General features: G+C 39.2%; 5 protein-coding genes across 5 annotated transcripts; 1 reads left to right on the top strand and 4 right to left on the bottom strand.

Moving 5' to 3' along the window:
- Positions 1-217: 217 nt before the first annotated feature.
- LOC9303116 (calmodulin-lysine N-methyltransferase) lies at positions 218-3,143 on the top strand. Its single transcript, XM_002869001.2, has 8 exons — positions 218-449; positions 548-713; positions 801-880; positions 1,195-1,255; positions 1,340-1,455; positions 1,577-1,709; positions 1,794-2,123; positions 2,851-3,143. The coding sequence occupies exons 1-7, from the start codon at positions 365-367 to the stop codon at positions 2,077-2,079; spliced, it is 927 nt and encodes a 308-aa protein (XP_002869047.1). The 5' UTR covers positions 218-364; the 3' UTR covers positions 2,080-2,123; positions 2,851-3,143.
- LOC9303115 (pathogenesis-related protein 5) lies at positions 2,845-4,388 on the bottom strand. Its single transcript, XM_021019271.1, is given in 4 exon segments — positions 2,845-3,073; positions 3,173-3,584; positions 3,587-3,817; positions 3,916-4,388. Coding segments are annotated over 4 exon segments (918 nt in total). The 5' UTR covers positions 3,989-4,388; the 3' UTR covers positions 2,845-2,871.
- A 367-nt stretch (positions 4,389-4,755) lies between these two features.
- On the bottom strand, positions 4,756-6,760 carry LOC9303114 (thaumatin-like protein 1b). Its single transcript, XM_002866996.2, has 2 exons — positions 5,804-6,760; positions 4,756-5,195 (listed from the first exon to the last, which is right to left on the bottom strand). Exons 1-2 carry the CDS (start codon positions 6,565-6,567, stop codon positions 5,051-5,053), a joined length of 909 nt encoding a protein of 302 aa, XP_002867042.1. The 5' UTR covers positions 6,568-6,760; the 3' UTR covers positions 4,756-5,050.
- A 2,026-nt stretch (positions 6,761-8,786) lies between these two features.
- Positions 8,787-10,154, bottom strand: LOC9303113 (cold shock protein 1). Its single transcript, XM_021019272.1, has one exon. It carries the CDS (start codon positions 9,902-9,904, stop codon positions 9,116-9,118), a length of 789 nt encoding a protein of 262 aa, XP_020874931.1. The 5' UTR covers positions 9,905-10,154; the 3' UTR covers positions 8,787-9,115.
- Positions 10,155-10,587: 433 nt separating this feature from the next.
- Positions 10,588-13,030, bottom strand: LOC9303112. The gene has a single exon (XM_021019270.1). It carries the CDS (start codon positions 12,762-12,764, stop codon positions 10,755-10,757), a length of 2,010 nt encoding a protein of 669 aa, XP_020874929.1. The 5' UTR covers positions 12,765-13,030; the 3' UTR covers positions 10,588-10,754.
- Between the last annotated feature and the right edge of the window lie 562 nt (positions 13,031-13,592).

Raw genomic sequence — 13,592 nt, 5'->3', positions numbered from 1 at the left:
ATAAATAATTAGGATTAAGAAAATCTATAGAGTGAATAAGATTTATTTCTCACATACCTCTTTATCCCTTGACAATTGTCTTTTGACTTTATCAGTTGTGTTGTCATATCTGTGTCACTTTTAACATTAAATTACAAAATAAGTCCTCAATTTTAAAATAATTAACATCATGAGAATCTAAAAGTCACTGTACTTCACAGTTGACAATTTATTTTCACTGTACTTTGTTTGACCCCTAAAAAGGCAAATTTTACTGTAAAAAAACAAACTAAAGTTCGCAGGAAAGCGAAATCGTCATCTTCCCTGTTTAGTCTTGTAAGAGAAATTCAGATTCCGGCGGAGAAAGCTATAACGAGATTTTTCAATGGATCCCACTTCTTCTTCTTCTTCTTCTTCTTCCTCTGCTCTTAGATGGAAAATTCTTCGTCAAGCGCTTCTCCGTAGATCTGGTTTAAACTCCCCTTCGCTTTCTTCTTCCCGCATCCATTTCTCGATTCACAGCTAATGCATCATCATCTCTCATGGATCATCTCTCAATTTTCCTCAGATTCTCAATCTCAAGCTGAGACCAATCGGATTTCAAGGAAAGCAACTCAAGGATTCAACTTGATTCCTTGTCATGTGGTGGATTCTTCTCCGCAATCGGATAAGTCTCGTGAAGCATGCCTTTGCTACACATTTCCCATCACTGGCTCTCCGAAACTCTATCTAACGTTAGGATTTGATCTGATATTTTCATCAAATGAAACAATGTTACGCCTTGTTCTTATCTCCTAAGAGCTTCTTTAAAATTTATGCAGACAAAGAGTGGATAATTGCAGTGATCTCAATGACTTTGAGATATCTAATCGATACAACATTGATAACACTGGACTTGTCTGTAAGTTCTCATTCTGATTGTATCTCTCTCTACTTGTCTCTTGTGTTATTGTCACTTAAATTAGTGTCTTTGTTGGTTTTGAAACTTATGGTATAATGTTGCTGCTCTGCTCTGTGTATTTGGCTTGTTTGCGGCTGATACAATCGCTAACCAAAGTACATATCTGCTTGAAATTTTAGTATGTCAATATACAATTTGGCACTAACAATGATTCAAACAATTTAAGAACAAAAAAACATTGAGTTGCTTGGGGAACTATAATGTTATTTAACTTTTGATTCTCTGAATTCATAACTTAGGCTACATTGTTCCAGGTCAATGGCCCTCAGAAGAAGTTCTAGCATACTTTTGCATGTCTCAGGCAGATCGATTCAGGTTTTTGTGTTCAGTTTTAAGACTGATTTGCATCTGTGTTCTTATAAGTACTTACATTTCACTTGGCTCATTGGGATGTTGCAGAGGTAAAAGAGTAATTGAGCTTGGATCGGGGTATGGATTAGCCGGTTTAGTTATTGCAGCTGTCACCGAGGCATCAGAAGTGGTAATCTCAGATGGAAATCCCCAAGTAGTCAATTGTATCCTTCATGTTTCTGTTGTTGTGCATACACTGTTTCATTAGAGTTTTCTTCTCTGGCTGAACCCTTGAGATATTGAAACTCAATTTGTTTTGGATTCATTGATGTACTTAACATCCAGATATTAAGCGTAACATAGAATCCAACTCCATGGCATTTGGTGGCACAAGCGTTAAAGCCATGGAGTTGCACTGGAATCAGCATGAACTTCCAGAGTTAACCAACACTTTCGACATCATAGTTGCAAGCGATTGGTACCTTGCTCTCGATTTCAGTCTTCCGCTTTATCGATATGGTTTTCTCATCCCTCATCATGACATATTTTTATGATTCAACAGTACATTTTTCAAGGAATTTCATAAGCATCTCGCAAGAACCATCAAGATGCTGCTTAAAGCCAAAGAACCCTCCGAAGCATTATTTTTCAGTCCTAAAAGAGGTGACTCCTTAGATAAGTTCTTGAAGGAGATTGAAGACATTGGTTTACACTACAACTTAACCGAAAACTACGATGCACAAATTTGGAAGCGCCATGAGACACTTGTGAAAGGAGACGACGCTTGGCCTAACTATGACAAGAATCATTGCTACCCTTTACTTATTCAAGTTACGAATCATATTTAGTCAAGACTGTCATATTTGCGGCGATGGATGGCGAATAAACGCAGGTACACCAAATCTCTCAAGCTTTGTTTTAACAAATTGTGTTTTATGGATATAATATCAAGTGGGTGGACTTGAAAGTTGAAACCTTTTGACTCTCTGTAAGATGCTCTTATCTTCCCTTTTTAGTATGGAGAGGTCCACACCACACATACACACTAGTTAGGCAAAGCCGTTCAATTAAAGGGAAGATATAGAACAATATAAATAAATAAAGCTATAAGATTCTTGATCAAGTGTACTGCCATTGATGAACTACACATCAAACTTTTCTTCACTCTAGATCCGGCTTTTTGAATCTAACTTCTAGTTGTCTTTTCTTGTTTTTCTAGTGCTGAAAATAAACTTTTGTGTACTATTAAGGGCATTAATAATTACCGTTTGGGAAATGATAGAGATGACTAAGGAATCATTTGAGATGGACCCAAATCATCTTTCTATATAGAAGAATCTTTGTTTTTGTGTGTGTGTGTATGTGTATGTGCCTAATTGTGATCCTCAATATGACTGGAGCCATTATGAAACCTTTTCTCAAAGTATATCTCTTTGTACATATTGATTTCAGAACTTAATTTATTGAATTATGCAGCTCATGGGAATGATAGAAGATGACGAATCTAATATTTAATTGAAAATTTCCCTCAAAGTGACAAGCTTTGCCTTCACTATTGAGGAAATTAACAGTTCCCTCTCAATTATTTTGACCCTTCTCTGTTTCTACTTCTCTCTCAGTTTTTTTGTCAGTAACCAAAGCTACAAGCTGATCCAACAGAAGATCAAAAGGAGAACAAAAGAAGCGGTATTTCTAGTCGATTCTCCGATAGCCATAACCGCGTAATAAGAATTCGCTAATGACGCTTCTTCTATCGGTTGTTGTATCTCTGTACTGGACGAAGTTTCAGAACCAGTTACATCTCCTGTATCATCAGGAGGTGGTTCTCTTGAAGACTTCAAACTGTTTCACACAATACATATACATAAATCAAAGCTTTGATCTTTATAAACCAAACTCTGTCTTTCTTTAACTGTTTTTTGACTAAGTTTGTTTCCTTACCTGGACAAGTTGGGACAGAAAGTGATGGTGTAATCAGCATCACTACAAGTGAAAGTACTTGTGGCATCATCGTACGCGTAACTGTACGATTTAGGACAAGCTGATTTAAAGACTTGAGAATATATCGACGGCTTGCAGGTACCAGGTGAACTGTATGCGCCACTGCAGCAATACTCTGGTGTTCCAAACGCCTCACACGCACTTCTACATGCCAAACCGCTCTTGGCTTTTAGCTTTGTTGGGCAATTCTGGTTTAAGTCCGTGACACACCCTGTGGTGGGGCACAAACCAGAACCCTCCACGATCATGGGGAGGTTATAGCCATCAACGAGGCTGACATCATAAAAGTCTAGAGATCCGGAAACGCCGAGAGTGAACTCGGCTAATGTGGCTGGCGGTCCATCTCGCCCGAGCCACAATCTCCGGTGGTGCAGCTCGTGGTGCTACTAGAACCATCAAAGTTGCAGCCGGTACGGCCCCAAAAGCGACCAGACCAACCTGCGGGTGCTCGAAAAGTGCGAGAGGTATCTTTGGAGAGCTCGAATCCGGTGGTATCAAGTTTGGGACTACCTGAACCGGATAAAATCCCTGGCCACTCCGGGAAATCGCATTTGTTAACGAGCTTGAACGTTGTACACTTGACACCTTTAGTAAAAACAAAAACAGAGAAAACAAAATCGGATTAAGCAGAATTTGAGTGAAAATGAGAGAACTTAGGTGAAGAAAACGTAGAAATCGCAGACCATCACGGAGCAACAAGAGGATAAATCCAAGAACAGAGGCGTAAGGTGGGAGATGGAGACGGGACAGAGCCATGAGAAGGAGACAAGCAGACTGAGAAATCACAGAATCTCGAAGGCAATTGGTGTGAGTGGGAGAGAATCTTTAATCATAAGGTCGAAATTTGTTTTTCCTCTGCAACTGATACTTGCTTTGTGCTATTTTTATATGTCAATGGGACTTCGATTGTGGAAGATTGATGAATAAACAAAACAAATATAGCAACTTTTTGAAGAAAAAATGTTCGCCGCCACACTATGAATATAGTAACTTTTTTTATGTGTTATATATTGTATACCTAAACATTGTGATTACCCGCCACTTTTAAAAGATTTTCAACGAACTTAACTTTAATTAAGATAAGTTGATTTCGATACCTAAAGATACGTCTCTTATCTCTTCACAAGCTTAGCTAGATGATTGATTATCTGGCTTTATAATCAGATTTCAAAATTGTAAAATTTATTTGAACATTTATTTATATTTTTATGTTATTTAATTAAAACCTTAAAACGCATTAACAATCAAATAATTCTGCAAGCAAAACTGTTATATATCTTACAGACAGGCCCGGCCCGCTACCAAAACCCAATAAACAAATGTGTTGGGCCTCCAAATTTTTAAAAACTTTTGGTACTAAAATTTTCAAGAATAATTTTGTATTGCAAAAAGAGACCTCATTTTTCCAAAATTTTAAAATTTAATCTCAAATTTTAAATTTTATCTATTTTTATTGCAAAAATATGCCTCATTTTCTAAAAATTTAAGATTTAGTCTCATTTTAAAAATTGTCTACAAAATCCATCTAAATTTTTTTTTGCCTTGTATTGGGCCTCTAATATAACAGGGCCGGACCTGCTTACAGACACCATAAAGACAGAACATTTGTCTAAAAAAATTACGTAGAAACTAGTACTATAACTAATCAAATCTAAAATAAGTTGTTCTTCTACAAATTATCACCTCGAAATAATTCACTCCTCGACTAAACTAATCAAATTATCATTGTTTTTCTTCAATGATCATTTCTTTCTCTTGGTGAAGAAAGTCTCGAATGATGGATGTTATTAAAAAAATCAAAACGTCGCCGTACAGGGATCACCAAACAAGTTGCATCGCCCAAGACGCGACGACAGCCAAAACGCCAATCGAAAACACGGCAGAGAGAGTTGGCGACGCGTTTGGAGATGCCGTAGAGTAGCTAACAGCTTCGGGTTGGAGTCCCTTCGTTGCACTCTTCACACTAAAAACCAAATTATACAAGAAAACAAATTTTATTAAATAACGTTTTCTACCAATATATTTGAATTATTTTGCAATGTGAACAATAGAGCCGTGTTGGACCACAATTTACCGACGTTTGAATGAAAAAAAATCTAAATGCACACAACAGAGAACATCATATATTTTCTATTTTGATTTATTAATGTTGATATAATTCTGCCAACGGGTGAAAATGTGAATGTCGTCTTGTCAATATGATTTCACAAATTGACAAAAGAACACGGACCATTATGAAAAAGTATGTGCCATGATTTTTATTCGGTGATTTGACCTCATTCAAAACGTTACACAAACAACACAAGGTGAATTATTCAACTCCAACATTATCAAACTTTTGAATGTGATATAAAAAAATCGAAACCGGACTTCTTCTAAAGGAATCAGAACCAAACTTTTTTCCCCTTTTTAATATGATTTGATCGGATCATCGGAACCAACCTTTTAATTAGCAAAAAATGTACCAATTTTTTTTAAAAAATATTCTAATTCGTGTTTCCACTTGAAGTTAGACAATCATATGCTTTTGTATTTTTTAGGTAAATAATGGCAATAGAAATATTTATTTACCTTGGGTTAGGAGAAGGACAGAAAGTGATGACGTAATCAGCTCCGCCACAAGTGAAGGTACTTGTTCCGTCGTCGTAAGCGTAACTATAAGCTCTCGGACACGCGTTTTTGAAGAACTGCGAGTACTCGCTCGGCTTACACGTGTCCGGCGTTCCAAACGCACCGCTACAGCAATACTCCGGCGTCCCAAACGCCTCACACGCGCTTTTGCAAGCTACTCCTTCAGTTCCCGTCGTCGCCACTTTCAGCTGAGCAGGACAAGGACCGTTGAGCTCCGCAACGCAGCCGGTGGTCGTGCAGTTCCCGGCCACGCCTCCAGCATCTCCTCCACCCTGAGGGACGATGGTCATCGGGATGTTGTAACCGTCGACGAGACTGACGTCATAGAAATCGAGGCCATTGGCTCCGTTCAGGGTGAATTCAGCGAGTGTCGCAGGAGGTGCAGCCCCGGATCCGGAGCATTCTACGGTGGAAGAACCACAGTCTCCGGTGATGCAAGTGAATTTTCCGGTGGTTGCGTCTTGTGTGCAGAGAGTACGACCCCATATACGGCCGGACCAAGCGGCGGGGATTGGGATAACGCGTGTCTCGGTCGGGTTTAAGGAGAATCCGGTTGTTGGTAAAGGAGAGGTTCCGGCGCCGGAGAGAAGTCCAGGCCAGACGGTGTAGCTGCACTGGTTAACGATGGTGAAAGTGGTGGAAGAAACTCCATAGATTAAAACAAGAATTAGAAGAAGAAAGAGAGAAACTTGAGATTGACCCATTAGAGCAGAGAGTCACCAGAATCTAAATATATAAACTTTTTGAGTTTTTCTTGTCGCCGGAGATGAGTTTTCCGGTGACTCTGTTTCTGCTCTCGAGAGAAAATGTATAAAGAGTGTAGTTGTGAAGGCTTTGTATTTATATGGTAAGAGAATTTAGAAATTAGAGTGAGAAAGAAATTGGAGAGATAGAGAGTCTTTTAAAGAGCTTGAGATTTTTAGAAAGGTCGGCTTCACGTGAGCCCATGCCGCCTTTGTCTATGTTAGTCGGCCAATGTGTCGTACATGTTCACGTTATTATTATTTTTTAATGGGGAATAAAAATAGGAATATGTAGAAACTATTGTTTTGAATCATAGAAATATTACTATATCATGTTCTTAATTGTTTTTCTGTATGATTCGTGCGATATTGGTTGCATATGGATATGATCAGTGTTGATGTCGGTGATCTAAATAGAACTTTGTCTCCTCCTTTGGCTTTAAATAATATATTAGACGATCCATTACTTCGTTTGTAATTTTTTTTCCATTTTTTATGTAAAAGAGCAGAGAGGGAAAAAATATTGTTTGGTGGGTTACCGATCACTAACGCAGACTAATCACCATAAAATGGGAATGTATCGAAGGAAAGAGGCGGAGAACAAAAAAAAAAAGCTGACAAGAGAAAACGTAGTGTGTGATGCCATCCTTAGATTCCGCCCTCTTCTCTCTTCCAAGGGACACGGTCTTACGAGTATCTCTAGCTACTATCCACCCAAGTTGTGTTGTGTCACTGTTAATTAATTATTGCAATTATTACAAGATGACAAAACTAAATATGATGATGTTTGATATTTCGTGAGCCTCTTAAAAACATCTATCAATATTCAAACAGGAACATACAATAAAAAAGGTTCAGGAGAGGAATACAATTTTTATTTCATTTTTGAGTTATTATGGGAAAGAGACAGAGTGGCTAACGTTGGATGGGAATTTCGTAAGATTGTTTTTATAAAGAAAGGGTGTTGGGTCAACGACATTCCAAGCTTTTATTTGTGTGATGTAGAGATATCAACTTGGTTGGTTCATGCTTCTTCCATTCTTACAAGTTATTTGTGTTTGACCATGACATGTAACTGATTCTTATGTTTAAAACTTTAAATAGGTTTAACAAATACCACAAGTTGGGTAGGTCTCGGGTGTGCTTTCTACTATGCAAATTTGTTGAATTCATAAGAATTTGATATTCTTTCCAAACGTCCAAGCAATTCGGTATGACTGATTAGAGATTTCGCTATTTCTTTGCGTTTATGTTTAGTAAGTAGTTCTATGAAATGAACTATAACCTTTAAATCCGCTTGTAGTGATATAAGGTGGTTGTGAAGATCTGTAATTTTGGATGTAAACTAGTAGAAGTTCCAAATTCGATTCCACTTTGAATAAAATTGATGCACATGTGACTACTTTGGCTCAGATTTGATGTTAATTGTATGGTTCTCAATTTCTCATTGTGTGAAAACTGACCAAATATCATAGGAAACGGATCCATAGCCTTAAATTGCTCATTAAGCTAATATTTCAAGAGACATCTAAAAAGGCAATGGAGCTAACTTTATACCGTGAAAAATATTAGTGACTAATGTGATGTGAGGTGATTAGTACGGGTTTCGGTGATTGGATCCAACGATATGAACACAAGGAGATGTGGATGATGTTTAACCTAATCAGGTTTTTATATGTGTTTTACATCTAGCCAATGATCATGTGAGTTTGTGGCTTTGTTTGGACAGGAAAAGGTGAACACCAAACTTGGGTTTCCAATTTCTTCTATTAGGAAGATTCGTCATCAGTCTTGGATTTTGTTGATACAAATTGTTAATGGTGTAATTAGGTTCAACTTTTTAACGCCAAAGGAGAACGACAGTGACATTCCCTAAATGACTGTACAAAGCAGGTAACGATTAACAAGATCAGAGTGAGGTCATTACCCACGAGATTGTATTTAGTCCTTTCTTGGTAAAAAACCGAGACATTGCATAATTATTCCACCAATTAACAGGTTACTTATGGAAGTCATAATTGATCATTCTGTGTCACTCATAAACAAGTCTAAGAATTGCAAAAGAACCAATAGATTGGCATGATCTCGTGTCGAAATTATAGCAATGAGTTAAAAAAGTTTCGAACTTGAGACGTCATGCCTGTGATGCTAATAGTCAAAACATCCAAGTACAAAAGCAATGAATTGAAACTAGCAACACTTTAATAAAAAGGACAAAACTCAAACTTTAGATGACATAAGCAATAAGAGGTCAAAATTTCCAGAAACAGATAGAAGAAAAAGAGAGCATCCATATCAGAGAAACAAATAAAGCTAAAAACTTGTAATAGTTATAACAAAAGGGGGATTCACTCTCTGTATAATAATAAAACCTCTAAAACACCAAAAGGACCAGGCAATATCATTCCCATCAACAAAAAAAAAGATAAATGAAAACGAAGAGAAATATATACCAAACTATATTACTCGATTCAATTTCATTCTCGTTTTTTGTTGATTAGGAAATCGTTTAAGCTACAGAGCATTCCCTTGCAAAGTGACCTTCCTTACCGCAACTGTAGCACTTATTACCACCACCGTTTCCACCGCTTGCTCTCTGGTCACAATCACGAGCCAAGTGACCAGAACCACCACACTGGTAACAACCACGAGAAGGCTGTCTCTTAGTCGCACACTCTCTTGCAATGTGACCAACTCCACCACATGTATAACAAGATCCACTACCACCACCGCTTCTGACGCTTCCAGCAGTCACTTTCTGATTACCACAATCCCTAGCGAAGTGACCAATGTCACCACAATTGTAACAACCATCTTTTCCAGCTCCGGCTGCTCCACGTTGGTCTCCGTTTCCAACTGATTTCTGAGTACAATCCCTAGCGAAGTGACCAGCATCACCACAATTGTAACAGCCTTCTCTTCTAGATCCACGTTCACCACCTCCGCTGCCGCCACCACATTCCTTTGCAATATGACCTAACTCACCGCAATTGTAGCAACCGCTTCCACCGCCGCGCCTAGCACCGTTACCGCGAGAGTTATTCTCCTTCTTAAGAGCACCACCACCGAGAGCAGTAACCTCGACGGCTTTAGTCTTACCGTCGCTTCCCTGAGTAATAGCGAACTCAACCGAATCGCCTTCAGCTAAACTCCGGTAACCTTCGGAGACAATTGAGGATTGATGAACGAAAAGCTCTTCGCTGCGGTCGTCAGGAGTAATGAAACCATAGCCTTTGGAATCGTTAAACCAGTTAACCTTCCCGGTAGATCTCACCGCCGATTGATCCTCTGAAGCCATCGTGGGGAAAAAAAAGTTGAAGAAGAGATTGAGAAATTAGGGTTTTTATTTTGTGAATCCGTAGGCGTGTGTGTGTATATATATATATAGAGGTAGAGTGGGATTAAATCTGTAATTAAAAGGAAATTAATGAGAAAACCCTAATTTGAGTGGAATGTAATTAAACCCTAATTTGACTCTGCCGCCCTAATTAAAATTTTTGGTGGAAGATTCTTCGGGACTGGGGAATTTTGGAAACTTGCCACTTCACTTTTTCCTCTATCCGCGTCGGTTTATCAGGTATGCACGCGTCCACAATAGAGGTTTTATCGTGGCCGTACGTTATGATTTAGTGAATCGCGATAAGATTTGGGACCTTAGTCGAGTTTTTTTTACATTGGGCCTATTGTTTGTGGACCAAAGATTTTTCTCTGATGGGCTTAGGCTGGATTCGGTATGGCTTTTTTCATTTATTTCCCTATTCGGCTGGTTATTATTAAACCAAGAGATTTTCAGTTTCCTTAAACAAAAGCTACAATACAAATCATATAGGTTTAGTCTAATTTCGGTAATCTTCCATCACATTAATCTGACAATAAATAGTAATTTTAGATTCAGGCATGGTTTTGCACTTTTGCTAATGCTTGTCACAACTACAAAATGGTGGTAATCACTCATAGCCATCATGCTATGCAAATACGCAATTTTAAAAAGAAAACTTTATACAACTTTTTGAATTTTGATAGTGGTGGAGGTTAAAAAACAGAGTCACCTACTACAATTTGGAATACATGGAAAAATCAAATCCTACTATTTTTCTAATGGGATCCAGAAGAAACAATAATTCATTTCATTCAATGGAAATTAGTAATTACAAGTGAAAGCCTCTAGATCCTCTGGATTGGTAAAGCTCGAGTCTGCTCTTAGCTTCATACAACAAAGCTTCCATATCTTCATCTTCAATTACATTAGCTTGCTTCGATGACCATTCCAATACCGTTAACACTTCGTCTTTCGCTAACTGTTCACTGTCTGGAACATTCATCGCCACGTAACTCAACAAAACCATCGCCGGAATCTGAGCTCCGTTCTCTCCGAAATACGCTAGTTGAACTAGAAGCTTTGATCCTCCAGCTTCGATGATCGTCCTCGAGTGTTCTTTTCCTAAAAAGTTATCCTCTGTCGCGAATTTCGCTAACGCGACCGCTACCTCCGCCGCTAAATCTGGTTCTCCGTCGTCGAGGAGTTTAACCAGAGGCACGATCATATGCGTTTCCGCCGATTTGAATGTTCTAGCTAGGTTTCCGATAGATCTGACACAGGGGATGAGTAAATCGGATCCGGCGTCGGCGTTTTCAACGATTCGGAATAATTGGTCAACCACCGCTTTGCACGCCGGTGAAGTGCGTCTGAACGCGGATCGTCTCAGATCTGCGTTTTCTTCAGCCACGGCGGTTATCTCCATTATAGCCATCGCTGTGTTATACTTGGTCTCATCGTCTCCTTTGTCTAGTAAAACCGCAAAACAGAGCAAAGCTCGTGACTCGGTGATGACTCGGCAGATCGATGAGTTTCCTACAGCGAGTTTCCACAACGCTCTCGCCGCCATCGCTTTCATGTAAGTCTTCGTCACCGGATCTTCAAGCTCTCTCCCTCTCGTCACCGACGCGTTTCGCGATTGATGTGCCGTACTACCGTAAGCCTTGAGCTGTGAACTCATACTATAACTCTTCTCCGGCATCTTTTCCGGCGGTTTCTCGTCGTCACCGGTAACAAATCGGCTAGACAGACTCGATTTCGAGCCGGATCCAACCGCTTTCATCGCCATTGTTGTTGCAACGATGCTATGCATCTGATTCGGCATCGGATTCGAGATTCCCATCTGATTATCGTCCTCCTCCTCGTTCAACGTCGGTAAATTCTCTTTACTAGTACTGATTTTGCTAGCCATCACGACGGCGTGGTGCATCGACGTGGCTCTACCCGCAACAACCGCGTATTTGCTATGTTCTTGAACCGTTTCAAACGCTAAATGACTCACAAGAAGCCTAATCACGTTGTTTTGCGCGAACAGTTCTTGACATTTGGCGTGATTACCAGAAACAAGCTCTGAAACAGCCCAAGCCACAACGGCTTGAACCTTCATCGAGCCTTCTTTAAGAATACTTGAAAGCACTGAACAAACACCAAGCTGAATCATATGTTCAACACTTTCCGGGTCACGACCCAATAACCCGATTGTTCTCGCCGCGTTTTCTTGACCGTCGATTTTACCTTCTTTTAGAAGTTTTAACAAAGGGTTGACTCCACCTTCTTCAACTATCAATTTCACGTATCTGTCGTTATCTCTTGCTAACGAAGCCAAGGACGCGGCGGCGTCGGATTTATCTTCCGGCGAACCGGTCATCAAAACCGCGATTTGTTCCCAAATTAAGCATAAGATTGGTTCGTTGGCTGCGATTGGAGGGAGACCTAAGTAACCAAAACCTTCGTCGTCGTCGTTACCGGCGGGAGTTGAGACACGGAGGAGCCAAGAGACATCGCCGACGGAGTTTTCTAGTTGAGAAATCATTTTACGGAATGCTGCGGCGGGGATTATGTTGAAAAGACGCATTATGTAGCCATCGTCACGGCATCTTTGGACCATCGTCAATGCTTTTTCAAGAACGTTTTCAGTGTCGTCGATGATACGGCGCGTGGGACGTTCGTAGAGGTCGGAGCTTGAGCGCGCCGCTTGACGGAGAAGAGCAGCGAGCTTTTCCGTCTTGGACTTGATATCGGCACATTCTTGTTTGTTGATTGTGGCTTCATCTCCGGCTTTCACAACTTGGTCTGCGAGTTGAATCGGTCGAGACAATATCTGCTTGGCTAGATCACCCATAGCCTAACAAAACTGGTTTAGATCAAGAAAATCAGAAACGGGTTGATCTTAATTTTAAAGAAAATGAAGAAACATTTTGTTGGGTTTGGTTTGGATTGGTCTTTGAAACACGGTTTCTTTCATTTCTAATGTATTTCTTACAGAACACGCCGGTCGTCGCCGGCTTTCGTTGTCGGAGTAAATTACTTATTAGTACATTTACCAAGTCGTCGTCTTAGCCCTTATCGTTCTTTTTTTTTTTTTTTTTAATAGTAAGCATATTCCATAATTTAAACTGTAAAGTATGCTAGCTAGGAAAATGGGATTTCAAAAGTTTATCAAGAAAATGCTCTTTCGGCATTATTTATCACGGTTTGTGAAATAAACGATCACAAAAACTGGTTCAAATCTTCAATATTACTTTGATTGATTCCCAAGGTTAGCACACCTGTTGGGATTCTCAGTTCATAGAATATTACTTAGTTTTTTTTTTCTCTTTTTTTTTTGCCATTTTTAGGGTTTACTTTTATGAGTTTATGATATAAATTGAGCCGTCGAAATAGAAAATTGTTGGAAATGTGATTGGATAACTATCTTGGGCCCCAAGAGTCATAACCCATTTATTGGCCAAGGCTAGTTGTTTTTTTTTTTTAAGCCGTGTTTGGCTACATCGAATGTTATATAACCAACCATATTTATTTCTGGGCCATGTTTCACATTTATATTTTGAGATTCTAAAAAAATAAGAAGATAACTACAGAATTATTCATACAATTCAATATGGGAAAAATGTCATTTAAATCATCAGTTTACTATTTTCGTTGATTTAAATTATGAATTCTAGATCTA

The sequence above is a fragment of the Arabidopsis lyrata genome, assembly GCF_000004255.2.
Source record: "Arabidopsis lyrata subsp. lyrata unplaced genomic scaffold ARALYscaffold_7, whole genome shotgun sequence".
In the NCBI taxonomy this organism is placed as follows: domain Eukaryota; kingdom Viridiplantae; phylum Streptophyta; class Magnoliopsida; order Brassicales; family Brassicaceae; genus Arabidopsis; species Arabidopsis lyrata.
Note: the sequence above shows the minus strand (reverse complement) of the source record. Positions and strands in the feature narration are given on the sequence as shown.